Source organism: Podarcis tiliguerta, assembly GCF_965153285.1.
Source record: "Podarcis tiliguerta genome assembly, chromosome: 7".
Lineage (NCBI taxonomy): Eukaryota > Metazoa > Chordata > Lepidosauria > Squamata > Lacertidae > Podarcis > Podarcis tiliguerta.
The window spans coordinates 10,431,169-10,448,326 of NC_139540.1; the positions used below are offsets into that span (position 1 = coordinate 10,431,169).

A 17,158-nucleotide genomic window follows, 5' to 3' on the forward strand; every position below is an offset into this window, starting at 1 on the left:
ACACAGAGCTTTCCAAACTGTGTGCTGTGACATGCTAGTGTGTAGCTGTGTTGCCCGATTTTCTCCCGGAGCTGGAAAGGGGGCTAGTAAAAGTGAATTACTGTGTCGCGAAATGATGCACATCTAAAAAGTGTGTCACTTGGGAAAGCTCTGGTTTAATCTTTCCCAGACCAAGACACATACCAGGTTTCATATTCACATGGCAAGGGGAAAACCCAGCTGTAGGAAAACTCAGAGCAATGACATGGTTCTGGTGTAAACAGTCCTAGTATTTTCCTGCAACTACAGATAATGCATTTCACTGGCTTTAAGCTGCTGCTTTATATATTGAGTCAGATCACTGGTCCATCTAGTTCAGTGTTACTTAATGCAAGCTGGTATTGGCTCTCTAGTGTTTCAGACAGGAAGGTTGCTCCAACTCCACCTGGACATGTTGATGACTGCATCTGGAGCCTTTTTAATCCAGAATGTGGCAGCTAGACTGGTGATTGGGACTGGCCACCTGTCCTGAAAGACCTACATTGGCTCCCAATACGTTTCTGAGCACAGTTCAAAGGGCTGGTACTGACCTTTAAAGCCCTAAACGGCCTCGGCCCAGTATACCTGAAGGAGTGTCTCCACCTCACCCCACCCCAGACACTGTCCTCTGAGGGTCTTCTGGTGATTCCCTCACTGCGAGAAGCCAAGTTACAGGGAACCAGGCAGAGGGCCTTCTCAGTAGTGGTGCCCACCTATGGAACCCCCTCCCATCAGATGTCAAGGAAATAAACAACTACCATATTTTTTGCACCATAACACTCACTTTTTTCCTCCTAGAAAGTAAGGGGAAATGTCTGTGCGTGTTATGGAGGGAATGCCTACGGGTGGCATGCCTACGGATTTTCCTCCTCTAAAAACTACGTGCGTGTTATGGTCGGGTGCGTGTTATAGAGCGAAAAATACGGTACCTGACTTTTAGAAGGCATCTGAAGGCAGCCCTATTTAGGGAAGTTTTTAACGTTTGATGTTTTATTGCAGGGATGTCCAATAGGTCGATCGCGATCTCCTCGTAGATCCCCACGAGGTTTTGGTAGATCACGGTCGATCCCTGGCTCGCTTTCCTTAGCGTTGCTAAAACTGACTCCTGCCCCCATCTCCCCCTCCATGGTTGTATGATCTCTGGAAGGGAAGACAGAGCTTTTTCTGTGGTGCTGTTTCGATCCATAGCAATCTTTTTGTGAGTGCCTTTACTTCTTCGTCCCTTGCCTTTAAAGGTAAAGGGGCCCCTGACCATTAGGTCCAGTCATGGCCCACTCTGGGGTTGCGGCGCTCATCCCGCTTTATTGGCGGAGGGAGCCGACGTACAGCTTCCGGGTCATGTGGCCAGCAGGACTAAGCCGCTTCTGGCGAACCAGAGCAGCGCACGGAAACGCCGTTTACCTTCCTGCCGGAGTGGTACCTATTTATCTACTTGCACTTTGACGTGCTTTCGAACTGCTAGGTGGGCAGGAGCAGGGACTGAGCAACAGCAGGGATTCGAACCGCTGACCTTCTGATCGGCAAGTCCTAGGCTCTGTGGTTTAACCCACAACGCCACCTGCGTCCCTTGCCTTTAACCCCCCTCAAAAAGAAAACTTCTCTCCTCCCTAAAACAACTCAACAACTTTGAGCTGAACCCCTAAAAAGCGGGGATAGACCACTGCCCGTTTTTAATTCTGGAAGTCTCTTCTGCAGTCTCTTGGGAGTTGGCCACCCCTGTTTTATTGTGTTTTTAATATTCTGTTGGGAGCCGCCCAGAGTGGCTGAGGGGGGGGGGATGAATGAATGAATGAATGAATAAATAAAGCCAACTATTTGCTCTACCACTTCATTAAGACCTTCTCACTTTGACTAGGCCCTAGCCTAGAAAGCCATGCAAAGTATTTTAAGCATTGCTTCATGAACACATTTTAAAGCTTATCAAAGTGTGAGATACAGTTAAGACGTAGCAGAAGCAAGAGTGGGCATCAAGACTCGGTGGCCAAAAGACTCGGTGTAAGGACGTGGGTGGCACTGTGGGTTAAACCACAGAGGCTAGGGCTTGCCGATTGCTCTTGCCCACCTAGCAGTTCAAAAGCACATCAAAGTGCATGTAGATAAATAGGTACCACTCTCATGGGAAGGTAAACGGTGTTTCCATGCGCTGCTCTGGTTCGCCAGAAGCGGCTTAGTCATGCAGGCCACATGACCCGGAAGCTGTACGCCGGCTCCCTCAGCCAATAAAGCGAGATGAGCACCGCAACCCCAAAGTCGGCCACGACTGGACCTAATAGTCAGGGGTCCCTTTACCTTTACCTATAGGGGTTTTAAATAGTCTCTGGAAATCTGAGGAGGAACTTCTGTAAACCTCAGCAAGGTCACTCCATGGCTCCAAGGCAAGTGAGAAGTACACTGGTGGAACCAATCTGACGTGTTTGCACCACAATGACCTCATCCAGCCCCTTCCTAGTAAGGGGCAACGTGGCTCATGGTCAGCTGAGTGCTGCCAGACTACGACACCACCTGCCATCGAGCAGGTCAAATGACTGGGCTAGACAGAGCAATAGCCTGACTCATCATAAGGCAATTCCATATCCCAAATTGCAACTGTCACACAAACTGCATATTTCTCAACCTCCCGAAAGGCTTTGGCAAATCTGATGATCTGTAAATTGAAAATAAAATGTTAAGCAGGCCGTGAAGAGTGAAAGAATGCAGAGTATGCAGAATAGTTTAATAAACAGCTTTACATACAGTACCTTACATATAGAACAGTGTATCTGCAAATTTAAATACATTTTTTTTTAAAAAAATGTACAGTGGCTTGTACTCTTATCCCGGGGGAACTTCAAGTTTATGGCCTGTCATACAGTTCTCGTATGCTTTTATACATATCACCAGCACTGAAATTGCAAGGGAGGCGTAAAGAGTTCAAGTATTGTGCTGCCGTTAGTTACACAACCTCTTCTGAACAGTCAGTATTTTAAAATTTTGCATTTCATTTTCTTTTCTTTATTTTTTTACAAATTTCAAAACCTGTACATACATTATTTTCATCTTCTTCATCTCTTTCTCTCTTTTAGAAACTACGTGTTAAAATGCAACATTTTAAATATTTTGTCACCAAGGTCTTAGTCTATTGCAATAAAACTAGACTTGTCAATATAAATATGTCTCTAGATTGTATTATGTATATGAGAGCCTGTATGTGTGTATCACACCAACACACAGAGAGACATATACACATAATAAAAGGTGTATTGTAGCAGTGGCTGCAGCAAAATTGCAGATGAACAGAAGTGAAGTGAAGGCTCTGGACTCTGGTGCAGAAACAATAAAAACAAAAACCGCACAGCAACTAGGTTGACTTTGGTTTCACAATGCTTTGCAAACTCATAATTAAGCGTCCCTAACATATAGCGAAGAGCTATTCTCCATCAGAGGCGCTCAGTACGAGTAATGGGTTCTTCGCCATATCCGCTCTACAAGGGCAGCTACCGACACTCAGATTTTGATTCATAGGGGGTGATCCTGCAGGTCACTCCAGGGAAGGGTTGGCTAAGTTTTTGTGGCATGGGCTGGTTCACTGTCCCGCAGATGCCGCAGTGGGCTGGAGCGCGCATGCACACACAAACGCTATTTCCGGAGCTCCTTCCGGCGCACAGGAGGCGTGCACAGCTTCCCATTGGCTGCAGGAGCTTCCTGCAGCCAATGGGAAGCCAGACAACATTGAGGAAGGCGGTCCCTGCTCTGCTCTGGTTTAGCGCGGTGCATGGTAGCCAACCGAGCGGGCAGCGGGGGTCCATGGGCCAGTTAAACGACCCCTGTAGGCCGCTTGTGGCCCACGGGTCTTAGGTTGCTGACCCCCGCTCCAGGGTTATAAATAAGGGTTGGAAAGATTTGGAGAAAATGACAACAGGAACAGGCTGAGCCATTCCAAGCTCCTTGGCATGCAACACAAGTGAATCCCATCGGGAGACACCTGTACAGATGTTGCAATTTCATTCTGTGCTGTTGCCTGCCTCTCAAAGGGTTGTCTGCAAAAACAGCACCAAGTCACGGTCCCATCGGCGTGAGGATTTCTGCAGGCCTCCCCCCCTTCTCACCACACCCCTCTAAATCTGTTCTAGGGGTTCCCAACCCTTCAGAGCAGATTAGGGGACGATGCAGGGGAGAGGAGACGGGTGCAAGTCTTGTTGCAACAAATGGAAATTCTTGCACTGGCGGGACGCATTGTTCGGAGGCTGCCCAAAATCTAAAAACATGTTAATGGCCCGATTTCACAGCCCATCCGCTGGCATACTGAATGTTCTGGTCATTCCTCAATCCAGCTGAGGAGCAACAGTAGTTCAGAGAGCTAATGCTAAGCAGTCGCCCAGGACAAAAAAAGTTCTTTAAAAAATGCACTGTAGCCCTGAATACTGTTGCGGCTAAACGCAAATATGATTTAAGTACAATATTGGATGGTTTGCTGGCTGGCATTATGGAGGACTCTGCTAGGGGAGCAGGGGAAGAGGAAAAGGGAGCAACACACGGCAGACGACTCTCATCCTCCCATTTCAGTGGTTTTCGAAAACTTCATTTGGCACTTCTGACAATTACCCTCCCCAGACCTGTTTCTAACAAGGAGCGCAAGATCCCCGCAAGGAAGGTTAAAAAATAATATTCGTGAAGAGGCCACCACAGAAAACAGTCTCTCTTTTTTTCTTTTTAAAAAAGGGGAGCTAGTATTTTTCATTTTCCTGGGTAATATTTGTTGCACCAGGAAAAACAGGCCTTGGCTCCGTTTTACCTATCCTTCAAGATACCAGGGGGTGCAAATCTTTCTCTACTATCACACTGAAAGAAAACATTGCGCTTTCATTCCTTCTCCAACACAGCTTCTTAATTTTTTTTTCCCCCTTAAGGAAACACCAGTCTGAAGACTTCCCCGACATGGCCTGTGGGAACATCCTGGCAGGCCATATCGTGTGCCCCTTCCTTGATGTGTTCCTTCTCTTTCCCCTTTTCTCAAGACCTTCGGGATAACGGGACATCCAGCACAGAACAAAGGAATAGTGTTCAAGCGTCTTTTTATTTTCGTATTTCACCCCTCCGTCAGTCTCGCAAAGAAGCGCAAGAAATCCATTGTTAAGAGCCTATCTGCGTATTCCTTTCAGCTTCCGCTTTGTCATACGGAACAAAAGGTTGCTATTTGCTGGACTTTCCCCATGTCAGATATGAGCTGCTTGATCCGGCGCTTGAGCTGAGGCAGCCGTGCAAGGGGGTCCGGCGGCTCCAATTCCCCGGTGAAGTCAAGCCAGCTTTCTAAAACTGCACAGACAAAAGGGATACAAGCACAGTTAGGGATAGCAAGATGCGGCAATATTTAGGCCTGGTTCTGGAGTCGCACTAAACCGGGGAGTGTCCAAGCTTCTCAGCTTTCTGAGAATAAGCCTGATCCCTTTTCCGCTCTGGGACAGCTGTGGGGAGATAGGAAGCACCCACTTCTGGTTTCAACTAACTGTATTGTGCCATTTAATCTGAACAGGTCGCAAAAGGACAAACACAGGGCATTCAGCTATTCTCGGTTGGTTAGAGCATGGTGCTGATAATGCCAAGGTTGCAGGTTCGATTCCTGTAAGGGACAGCTGCATATTCCTGCATTGCAGGGGGTTGGACTAGATGATCCTCAGGGTCCCTTCCAACTCTACAGTTCTACAATTCCATGATTCCTAGAGCTGTCAACCAAACCATCGTTCAGCCCGGACACTGAGGTCCAGCTCCGAGGGCCTTCTGGCAGTTCCCTCACTGCAAGAAGTGAAGCTACAGGGAATAAGGAACCAGGCACAGGGCCTTTTCGGTAGTGGCACCCGCCATGTGGAACACCCTTCCATCAGATGTCAAGGAAATAAACAACTATCTGACTTTTAGAAGGCATCCAAAGGCAGCCCTGTTTAGGGAAGGTTTTAATGTTTGATGTTTTACTGCTTTATTATTATTATTATTATTCTGTTGGGAGCCACCCAGAGTGGCTGGGGAAGCCCAGTCAGATGGGAGGGGTATAAATTATTATTATTATTACTGTTGTTGTTGTTGGTTGTTGTTGTTGTTGTTGTTGTTGTTGTTGTTGTTGTTGTTGTTGTTGTTGTTGTTGTTATTATTATTATTATTATTATTATTATTATTATTATTATTATTCTAGGCTTGCTCAAAAGGTGATGATTGTGAACCCTGCATTGTACATTACGCACCAGTTTCTAAACATGCTACCATTCCAGAAACTTTGGGATGGGGCAGGTTCCAAATTTCAATATATGCGCGTATTGCTTTAAGATAGTTACCATCCACTTCCTTTTCGATAATGTCCATTCTGCTAGCAACTTCATTCTGTACGTTCTCTATGTGGGTGAGGAGGTTTAGCTGCCACTGAAGATGGGAGTCCACATGTTCTTCGGCTCCTCTTTTTTCATTAAATACAAACACAGTGTTCCCTTCAGCCAAATGCCTCTGTTTGATATCCACAAAAGAAAGATTGGGTGGTGGGGAGAGAGAGAGAGAGAGGAATTAGCAAATGCGTAGTCACAATTTAAGGCTGTCTCTACACCACACCTGCCCACAGATACAGCCTGATTGAAGATGCTTCCCTGTAGCTGAAGAGTGAGATTAAACAAAACCGCTGCTCCTAAATGACACAGCATAACAAGAGAGCATTGGAGGTGATTTGTTGAGGACTATACAACTACCGCGGGTGGCGCTGTGGGTTAAACTACAGAGCCTAGGGCTTGCCGATCAGAAGGTCGGTGGTTCGAATCCCCGTGACGGGGTGAGCTCCCATTGCTCGGTCCCTGCTCCTGCCAACCTAGCAGTTCGAAAGCACATCAAAGTGCAAGTAGATAAATAGGTACCGCTCCAGCGGGAAGGTAAACGGTGTTTCTATGAAGTGCTCTGGTTCGCCAGAAGCAGCTTAGTCATGCTGGCCACATGACCCGGAAACTGTACACCGGCTCCCATGGCCAATAAAGTGAGATAAGCGCCGCAACCCCAGAGTCGGCCACGACTGGACCTAATGGTCAGGGGTCCCTTTACCTTTGTACAACTACCGCATAAGTTAATACAACTTATAATAATGGCTGTAAAGAAGCATTGCGCATTGTAAATCATATCCTCGTTAATATGGACTTGAAGTTCTCCAGCAAAATATGGTGGTAGTAAAAATGTAAGACACAATCCAGCAAATGGATTATGGGCACCTCTGATTTCAAAATTTTGGTGAGAGTTAAGCACATGCTTGAATTTTCCCAGTGAAATCAACAGGACCTTAAAGAGTTAGCTCTGGCTAGCTTATTATTTTTATTTTTATTTTTATTATTAAAGTGGCATACTTCTAGATCTCATATTTGTAAGGAACGGCCCAGCTATCGATGATAAAAATTTCCCAAGGCAATGGGGAGTCTGCACAGACTTCCAGTGTTTGTTTGTCAGAGATTGATATTTTGGTGAGAGAAGAAAGAAAGAAAGGGAAGGAGGTTAGCAAATAACTTTTAAGTTTTGCACATTTCAAAGGGAGTTTGTGTGGTACTATAAATTCAAAATGTTGGTGCGGACCTTTAAAGCCCTAAACGGCCCAGTATACCTGAAGGAGCATCTCCACCCCTACCGTTCAGCCCGGACACTGAGGTCCAGCGCCAAGGGCCTTCTGGTGGTTCCCTCACTGCGAGAAGCCAAGTTACAGCGAACCAGGCAGAGGGCCTTCTCAGCTGTGGAATGCCCTCTAGTCAGATGTCAAGGAGTTGAACAGCTATACAACTTTTAGAAGACATCTGAAGGCAGCTCTGTTTAGGGAAGTTTTCAATACTTGATGTTTTATTGTGTTCTTGTATCTCTTGGAAGCTGCCCAGAAGGGCTAGGACAACCCATTCAGATGGGTGGGGTACAAATATAACAATAATTATTATTATTATTTCCTGTACAGTCCATGTGCTGCTTTGTGCATCTGGAACATAAGTGTGATATGTGTAGATAGATAATTTATTACGGTCAAAGACCAGCTCGCATAACACAATAAAAACAGCGTTCATAAGGATAAAATATAAAATCAGAGCAGATAACAGCAATAGCTCATGAATTAAAATTGAGATATATACATACACCCATACAACTGAGATTTGGGCTACCATAAAAATTGACTCTGAGGCACCCCAAAGGGCAACTTCAGCATTTCCCTAGTAAGCTGTTTTATTCTAGAGGATGATCTGTGCTGTGTAATATGTGTAGAAAAATCTTTGTGCTCAACACACCATGCACTGTTGATCAGTTACAGAAAAAGATAAACAAGTTTCAGGTTTTGTTGATTCAAGGCACCAGGTGAAGTACAACGAAAATTAAAAGTGTGAGGCAGAACGTCAAGGTTCAGCTCTTGTTCGCTCTCAACCTACCAAGCACACACAGAATAGGGCTCTATAGCAGATGACCACAAATGCAAAGGTCGCAAGTAAAGGCATAGACTTTTAACCCCAACGGTGCGTTATAGATTAAGTACATACAGTGGTGCCTCGCAAGACGAAAAGAATCCGTTCCGTGAGTCTCTTCGTCTTGCGGTTTTTTTCGTCTTGCGAAGCAACCCTATTAGCGGATTAGCGCTATTAGCGGTTTAGCGGCTATTAGCGGCTATTAAAGGCTTAAGGGATTAGCGGATTAGCTGCTAAAAGGCTATTAGCAGCTTAGTGCCTTAGAAAAAGGGGGTGGGGAGCGAAAAAAAATCGCAAGAATCGCAAGACATTTTCGTCTTGCGAAGCAAGCCCATAGAGAAATTCGTCCTGCGAAGCGCATTGAAAAACGGAAAACCCTTTCGTCTAGCGGGTTTTCCGTTTTGCGAGGCATTCGTCTTGCGGGGCACCACTGTATTACACCATCATTAGTACTCCTTCAACTGGGCAGACGGGCAGGAAACTGGAGCCTGGTGGGCAGTCCTTCCACATGGGGGACTACGGGGAGAGCATCAGCTGAAAAACAGCTATGGATTTGCAAAAAAGCTGAAACGGAAGACCGAGCAACTGTGGAACTGCCTGTGAACCAGGCAAGTTTTAGCAGGAAGAGAAATGAAATGCAGGAAAGGAAGTAGAAACAACATCTTTTAGGAAAAGAGAAAATCATGATATTATGACTGCTGCTGCCTCCAAACAAACAAACCAACAACAACAACACATTGAGCATGAGTTCATAAAATGCCAAGCTGGAAGTGTAATTGTCGAGTAACAGAAGAGAAATTTTGTTTTTTAAAAAAATATATTTTTTATTAACCGACCAATCAAATCAAATCAAATCACATCACATAAATTCCGAATTACAAAGCCGAATTTTAAATTTTGTTGAGGGGACCCATATTTCAAGATCCGAAGGGGGATTCTGATCATCTTCTTGCTACTGCGTTAATGTCCAAATCAGTCCAAACAAAGTTCATAATTCTATCCAGTCTTATCTTGCTGTTTCCACATCTCATCTTGTTCGTATATTTTCTCTTTTTTCTTTATGATCTCTTCTGATAATCTCCTTAAGCCGATAAACACCAATAATAATCCTGTGTGAATTTTTCCGTTCATCCAATCCTCAAATCGAGATGGTTTCCATATATCATCGCATTCATAGATAACATCGCTCTTTCCATCATTAATTACAGAACTGTCGTTCTTAAGTCCCTCTGAGGAGTTTCACCCACGATATAAAAACAGCTCTATTTCTCTATTTCTCCTCCCAGACTTAAGTCCTCCGACAGAACTTCCCAATATAGCGACGGTATTTTTAACTGCGTCATTCCAAAGCCCTAATACATTCCACGCTCTTCTTAAAGCATGCTGTAATGGTTCTAGGGGTTGCTCGTGCGTAAGTTGCCTTTACTCCTGGCTAGGTTGCATGGTTGAACCCTTTCTGTCAGGACAGCCTCAAGATCTGTGGCTGCTTCAGTCGCTGGCAGAATCCATCAGTGGGCGTTTCTTAAACCGCTTCCAACATAGAAGCTGTTTGGCGCCCAGTCTCCTCCCCTGTTGCCTGAACGAAAGTTTCCTGCGCAAGGTGGGTGTGGGCAACGGAGCGCTCGTACCCTCTCCGCTGGTCTCCTGCGAAGAGTCCTGGAGCCACCTCTCCGATTCCTCTATCTCCTCCCCTTTCCCACTGGTGTTACGCTGATTACCTTCCCCAGCGGATGGGCTATCCCTCCTTCTACTAGGACCCTCTCCACCATCATCCGGGAGACTCCTCTCCGCCTCCTGCTCCGATGGCAGTTCCCTGACACATGCTTTGGTTAGAAAGTTTATCTCCACACAGACATAAATCCACAGCTTAAGTCCTTCAAACGACATTTCTGACTTGTGAGGGGGGGGGGGGGATTCTTGTTTAATCACATAGAGGAAAGAAAGGAAAGTTTTTGTGGTCTCTTCCAACTCTATGATTCTATGATTCTATGATTCAGTCCTTTTGCCATACCGAGTCTTGGTGTATCTTCATCTGGTTAATTCTTGTTCCTCCGACTCGTCTTGTTTATCAGAGATCTCTTCTGTTAGCAGTCTTTACTCCCCCTCCTTCCTTGAAATATGTGCATTCGCTTCCTCCTAATTGTTTCTTTTGAAGTTCTTGCAGCTAGTGGCGCGGATCAGAGACAGCGTCCAGGAGCGCCGAGATCCCACAGGAGGGCATTCAGCCTAGTGCCCCCATCCCCACAAATTCGGGGGTGGTATAGGGCACAGCAGGCAAGGGCAGCCGCCACCCCCCACAATCCTGGGGGGGGGGGTAGAGAGGCTATTTACTCCCATCACAGCCTCCAAATTACCTCGTGTGGGTTGGAGAGATGTTATTGTCAGCCATCTTCTGATGCGCCCCTAGTGGCCCCCCAACAGAAGAGAAATTTTGAAATGAGTTTCACTCCTCTTACTCGGGTGGATGGGGGGGAGGCAAATTGTGAATAGGAAACAAGTCTGGATAATGTAGTTTTATGTGTTAAGTCATGGAGGCAACCTGCCTTGGGGGAGGGACAGAAAGGGAGCAAGCAGCAGGGAGCTGTGGCTGTTCTGGGCAGGACAGCCAGTGGGTAGGCAGCAGAGTCGGGCCCGCAATCTTGCTCTGGGGTGCTGCCTGCTTCAGAAACTACTAGATGTGAAACCACAAAGCACAAAGGTCTGCAAAGGACACAGAGGGTAACGCTAGAGTGCCACAGTCTTGTATTTTAAACTTGTCTTGTGGCCCACCTCTCCTCTTCCATTACTGACGTACAGTGAGGGGGGAAAGTATCCCTTGCTAAATTTGCCCGTTTGCCCTCTGACGGAGAAATGACCAGTCCATAATTTTAATGGTGCAAACCTCGTGGCCACCTACAAGAAACGTCTGACCTCTGTAATTGCCAGCAAGGCACTTAGCAAGTACTAAGTCATCTATTGCAAAGGGATCAAATACTTATTTCACTCATTATAATGCACATCAATCTCTGACTTTTGTCTTCTAGGTTTCTGGGGGGTTTTCCTGTTGTTATTCTGACTCTTACAGCTACAATAAACCTACCATTAAAATTATGGACTGGTAATTTCTTCGTCAGGGGGCGAACGGGCAAATTTAGCAGAAGATCAAATACTTTCCCCCCCTCCCTGTAGCTGAAGGAGAGAACCAGCTGATGGTCTCCTTCAATCTGCTACTGTGTGGCTGCCGCATCCTGTTCCTCTGTTGCTTACAAGCAGTCTTTGGAGTGAGGGAGCAGCAGCACGGCATGAGAGTTAGACAGGAAGGCGGCATGAGAGTTAGACAGGAAGGCAGAAGTGCAAGCCTGAAGATGCCATAGCCCAGTACATGAATCGCCACTTCCTCCTGGCCCAAGTGTGAAACAACCACAACCTTCTCCTCCCTTGGCCCTGATGAAAGTTCTTACACTGCCTGGCCTACTTGTGGCACTCATGCAACTCCAGAATGCTCCCTGAAAGCAGCCGAAAACTATCCAGCCTCAGATTGACTCCGTTGCTTGAACTGCTTCTACAGTCAAGGAAATGCTTTCTGATGTGTCCAACCAAAATTTATTTCTGTAGCATTATTTATTGTTTCACTGCTAGAGTGATCGTTAATTCAACTTCTTACCCGCCCCTCACCAAAAGGTCTCAGGGATGGGCTACAGCAATCTTAAAAAGCAAAATTAAAATCAGTTCAAAAGCAAATGCAATCAAAATAACAGGGTGGGTCCTAAAACTATGCATTTCAGGTGTCAAAGGCCAAGGTAGGTAAAGAAAGGCGTCTTCAGTATGTGATGCACAGGCATAAAACTTCCCAATTCAAATTCTGTCCTTCTGTCCAATGCTGGAATGATGGACAGCACTGACCCATCATTCCAGCTGCTCTTTCCAAGAAACTTTTAAATACAGTGGTGCCTCGCAAGACGAAAAGAATCCGTTCCGTGAGTCTTTTCGTCTTGCGGTTTCTTTGTCTTGCGAAGCAAGCCCATTAGCGGATTAGCGCTATTGACAGTTTAAGGGCTATTAACGCCTATTAAAGGCTTAAGGGATTAGTGGTTTTGCTGCTAAAATGCTTTTAGCAGTTTAGCGCTTCAGAAAAAGGGGTTTTGGAGCGGAAAAAAACCTCAAAAATTTTCGTCAATTTTCGTCTTGCAAAGCAAGCCCATAGAGAAATTCGTCCTGCGAAGCGCATTGAAAAACGGAAAACCCTTTCGTCTAGCGGGTTTTCCGTCTTGCGAGGCATTCGTCTTGCGGGGCACCACTGTACTAGACTTTTCTCCTCTGATATCGGAAGGTAATTTTGCCTTCATAAAAATTGCCAGAAGGGCAGCCAAGATAGCCTGTCACAGCAAAAACAAGTTAGGAGTTACGGAGCGCTTAGGAAGTAACCAAAATAAACACTGCACAAGTTTTTGCGGACTAGGACACTTGTCTTCAAACTGGTGGGTCAGGATACACTGATGCAGGACTACAATTCCCATCATCCCTGACCACTGGTCCTCCTAGCTAGGGATGATGGGAGTTGTAGTCCAACTACCATCACTAGAAACCCTGCACTAGAGGGGCATGGCCTGATCCAAGGTAGGTTGCAACAAGAGGACTACCGCCATGCAAATATATAGGTTCCCAAATGCATGTTTGGGTTAAAAGGGGGCCCTGTATCTGAAAAGGTTGAAGATACCTGGACCAGAGTCTACTTCAGGCATAGGCAAACTCGGCCCTCCAGATGTTTTGGGAGTACAATTCTCACCATCCCTGAGCACTGGTCCTGTTAGCTAGGGATCATGGGAGTTAAGAGTCCCAAAACACCTGGAGGGTTGAGTTTGCCTATGCCTGGTCTACTTCCATCAGAGGCAACAATAACTTTAGGTGCTATGGGATTCTTTGTTGCTTCTGCCTTCACTCCTAGCCCCACTTACCTGGGAGTAAGCCCCCATTCCCACTGAGTTACTTCTGAATAGTCATGGTTAAGACTGTAATTCTTGGAAGGTTGCACAAACAAATGGGTAGTTTTACCTGATGGCTGAAACCATCTTCTTTAGATGAATATTGTAAACAGTTTTTATCCTCTAAGGGAAGCTCCTGATCGTCTTCAAAACTGCTGGTGTCGTCGTCTGAGCTTATAGGATCGGTCATCATTTTGCAGTCCTGACTGTAACTCTGGGGTTTCTGGTAACTGTGCTCGCTCGTAATGTACGTTTCCTCCATCTTCTGGGGTAAACTAGGGGGCTCTCTATGGTTTTGACCATGATACGTCCTTTCAGGGGGGTTAATGGTATCTGGCACAGCCAATACCCTTCTTTCCACTCCAAGAGTTATTTGGTCTGGATCCTTCCGCACACCTGTGCAAGCCCACAAATGAAGGTCAGGATGATGCTTGTTCCTGGGGAGAAAAAAAAAGAAAGATAAAGGGGTCAAAGTGGTAGAGAAACGAAGTCATAGAATCATAGAATCATAGAGTTGGAAGAGACCACAAGGGCCATCGAGTCCAACCCCCTGCCACGCAGGAAACACCATCAGAGCACTCCTGACATATGGTTGTCAAGCCTCTGCTTAAAGACCTCCAAAGAAGGAGACTCCACCACACTCCTTGGCAGCAAATTCCACTGTCGAACAGCTCTAACTGTCAGGAAGTTCTTCCTAATGTTTAGGTGGAATCTTCTTTCTTGTAGTTTGGATCCATTGCTCCGTGTCCGCTTCTCTGGAGCAGCAGAAAACAACCTTTCTCCCTCCTCTATGTGACATCCTTTTATATATTTGAACATGGCTATCATATCACCCCTTAACCTCCTCTTCTCCAGGCTAAACATGCCCAGCTCCCTTAGCCGTTCCTCATAAGGCATCGTTTCCAGGCCTTTGACCATTTTGGTTGCCCTCCTCTGGACACGTTCCAGTTTGTCAGTGTCCTTCTTGAACTGTGGTGCCCAGAACTGGACACAAGTCGATTTAAGCAGCCTGAAGAGGGTATCTGTGTTGACATTTTTTTACGAAAGAGATTCGGGTGAGCAGTTCCATGACATGTGAAGTCTGCAGTGTTCACAAGTCCATCAAGTGGAACCAAGTTTGTCTCATGATACACATAAGTCAGTTGACGTGGGGGCGGCAGGGGAACTGGCTCAAATCTCTGTACGTCAACACTTCTGTCTCCACTTATGGAGGCAGCGAACCAGAAAATGTCCGGTTCGACGCCTGAATGCAAAGCAGGGCCTTTTGTCTTTCTGGAACTCAATCTGACGTGGCAAAGGGGCTTGTCAAAACAAATTACCGAAGTCCTGCAATGACCAGGCATGCTCACCTGAGCACCCAGAGACGGTACGGCTGAACAATGTGACACTGAAATTGGAACACATTGTAATTCCTCGTGGCAGGACCATGTCACCTCTGAGCATTGCACAGAGCTCGGCACTTTGTTCTTCTTAAACAAATATCTAACGGCGATAACAGCTGGTCGAAACCATCAGGGGAAACTATGGTAGGAGAGCTGAGCTCCTCCACATCAAAACTGGCCCCAGTAAAAAACCGGAGGCATTCCTTTTAGGTATAATCACAAACAATATTCCTGACAATCAAAGGAAAGTATTCCTTTACTCAACGTCAGCTGCCAGGATGCTTACAGCAAAAAATTGGAAAGGGAGAAAAATTCTATCAATGAAAGAATGGCAACTTAAATTTTGTGAATATATAAATCTGGCAAGACTCACAGCATTTTTAAGGGAACAATCGGACCAGAAATTATTAAAAGAAGTGGGATGTGCTAAAGAGTATATGAAAAAACATTGTTCTGGAGTAAGCATCTCAGTATGTAATGAATGATGCTTTACAGGATTAAAGAAAAATGGTGTAAAAAGTATAAAGATAGAAGTAATCTACATTAGACACAACAATTTAGAAAGAGTAAAATTTTTGAGGTCTTAGAACAAAGGAAGGAAGTCAATATATGTATATGTATGTAATGACTAGATTAGAATGAAGATATGGTTTTATTTGTAGATGTGTGCTTTTTCTTTTGTTTCCCTTTTTGTGTTCTGTTTTTCTTTCTTGTTTGTATAGTTTTATTTTGGATTCAATGTTTGTAATTTTTGTTGTAATCTTGCACAGAAAATAAAATTTATAAACAAAAACTGGCCCCTGCTCCCCTGAAACCATTCTATCCCTGCCACGCAACTACCCCAATTCTTAAGTGTCTTATTGTTCTACCAAGGTAAAGAGGAGAGAATATACCCAAAAAACAATACGCAACATGAGAATGCACACTTACTTTAGTATCCCAATCTTCAGCTGCAGCCCGCGCAGTATTTCCGTAACACCATACACGTCAGCCAGGAGGTGGTGCGTCGACACAATCTTTTTGGCATTCAAATGAGAGTAGTTCTCTTTTAAAAACGACAGACCACACATGTGGCCGTTATTCAACCAATCTTTATCGTAGAGATATTTGGCACTCCATCTCTGACCTAGAGACAACGAGGGATTCAGATCTTATTCTCTCGCCATGCTTTTTGTCTTCTATCGGAGACTGAATAATGCAAAAGGGTGGGTGCACAGGTGTGTATCTGCACAAGCGCCACCACAGCTGCAGTTACAGGCAGTGAGAAACCATGCCCTCCATTTAATAAACAGATGAACTAAACACATTCATAAGCCTATATAGGTTTATAACTCATAAATGGGAGAAGTAACGTGCCCTCAAATGGATGTCAGCATTGGTGCTGGGAAGGCTTATGGGCTCTTACTATAAGTTGGGTAGGTTCCTATCACAGAAGAGATTTGCCTGCCTGCCCAATCACCTGGTTTTGCAACTTTGGGATGTTTCTGGGTCTGCACCATGAAGCCCCATTTGTGGTTGTTTTGTGGTGCGGTGATTTCCTAATTTGGATCCTGAGCATCTTCAGGATTTGGAACACCAGGGGAAGACTTAAAATGGCAGACAGACTGCATTTTTTTTATTTAATTGTATCTGTTTAATTCTCTTTCATTGGGACATACTTTAAAAAAAATTAATCTGCCTGCAACCTTTGGGCAAATAGTGGATTATAAATCATAAATAGAGCAAGAGAGAGGAAGCATTGCCCTGGAGGAAGGGTAGACAGCCTCCGACCCAAAGGCCTAATTCGGTCTGTCAGACCTGTTCATTTGGCCCACCAGGCCACTTGGCCAAGCCACACCCACCTGCCACATCATGCCATTATTATTAGTAGTAGTAGTATTCTGCCCTATACCCGGAGGTCTCAGGGCAGTTCACAGAATAAAATCAAAATATAAAACCACAAAATACATAATCAAATTAAAAACAACCACCAAATAACGCCCCCTCCAAATACCCACATTTTAAAAGGGCGTAGGATCCTCATGCCTTTTAAAGCAAGACAATTAACAAACCTAGAATCGTAGAGTTGGAAGAGACCACAAGGGCCATCGAGTCCAACCCCCTGCCAAGCAGGAAACACCATCAGAGCACTCCTGACATATGGTTGTCAAGCCTCTGCTTAAAGACCTCCAAAGAAGGAGACTCCACCACACTCCTTGGCAGCAAATTCCACTGTCGAGCAGCTCTTACTGTCAGGAAGTTCTTCCTAATGTTTAGGTGGAATCTTCTTTCGTGTAGTTTGGATCCATTGCTCCGTGTATGCTTCTCTGGAGCAGCAGAAAACAACCTTTCTCCCTCCTCTATGTGACATCCTTTTATATATTTGAAC

At 45.3% G+C, this 17,158-nt stretch overlaps 1 protein-coding gene across 3 annotated transcripts in view; it reads right to left on the bottom strand.

Moving 5' to 3' along the window:
- Positions 1-2,710: 2,710 nt before the first annotated feature.
- The window catches only part of PHF20L1 (PHD finger protein 20 like 1), a 63,850-nt gene continuing 49,402 nt past the window's right edge, over positions 2,711-17,158 (bottom strand). For all 3 annotated transcript variants that reach the window (XM_083450485.1, XM_083450486.1, XM_083450484.1), the window contains 4 exons: positions 15,721-15,916; positions 13,479-13,845; positions 6,321-6,486; positions 2,711-5,310 (listed from right to left, as the gene is read on the bottom strand). In XM_083450485.1, coding sequence (XP_083306611.1) covers positions 5,168-5,310; positions 6,321-6,486; positions 13,479-13,845; positions 15,721-15,916 — 872 coding nt within the window. In that variant the 3' untranslated portion in view covers positions 2,711-5,167. The remainder of the gene's footprint in view (positions 5,311-6,320; positions 6,487-13,478; positions 13,846-15,720; positions 15,917-17,158) is intronic.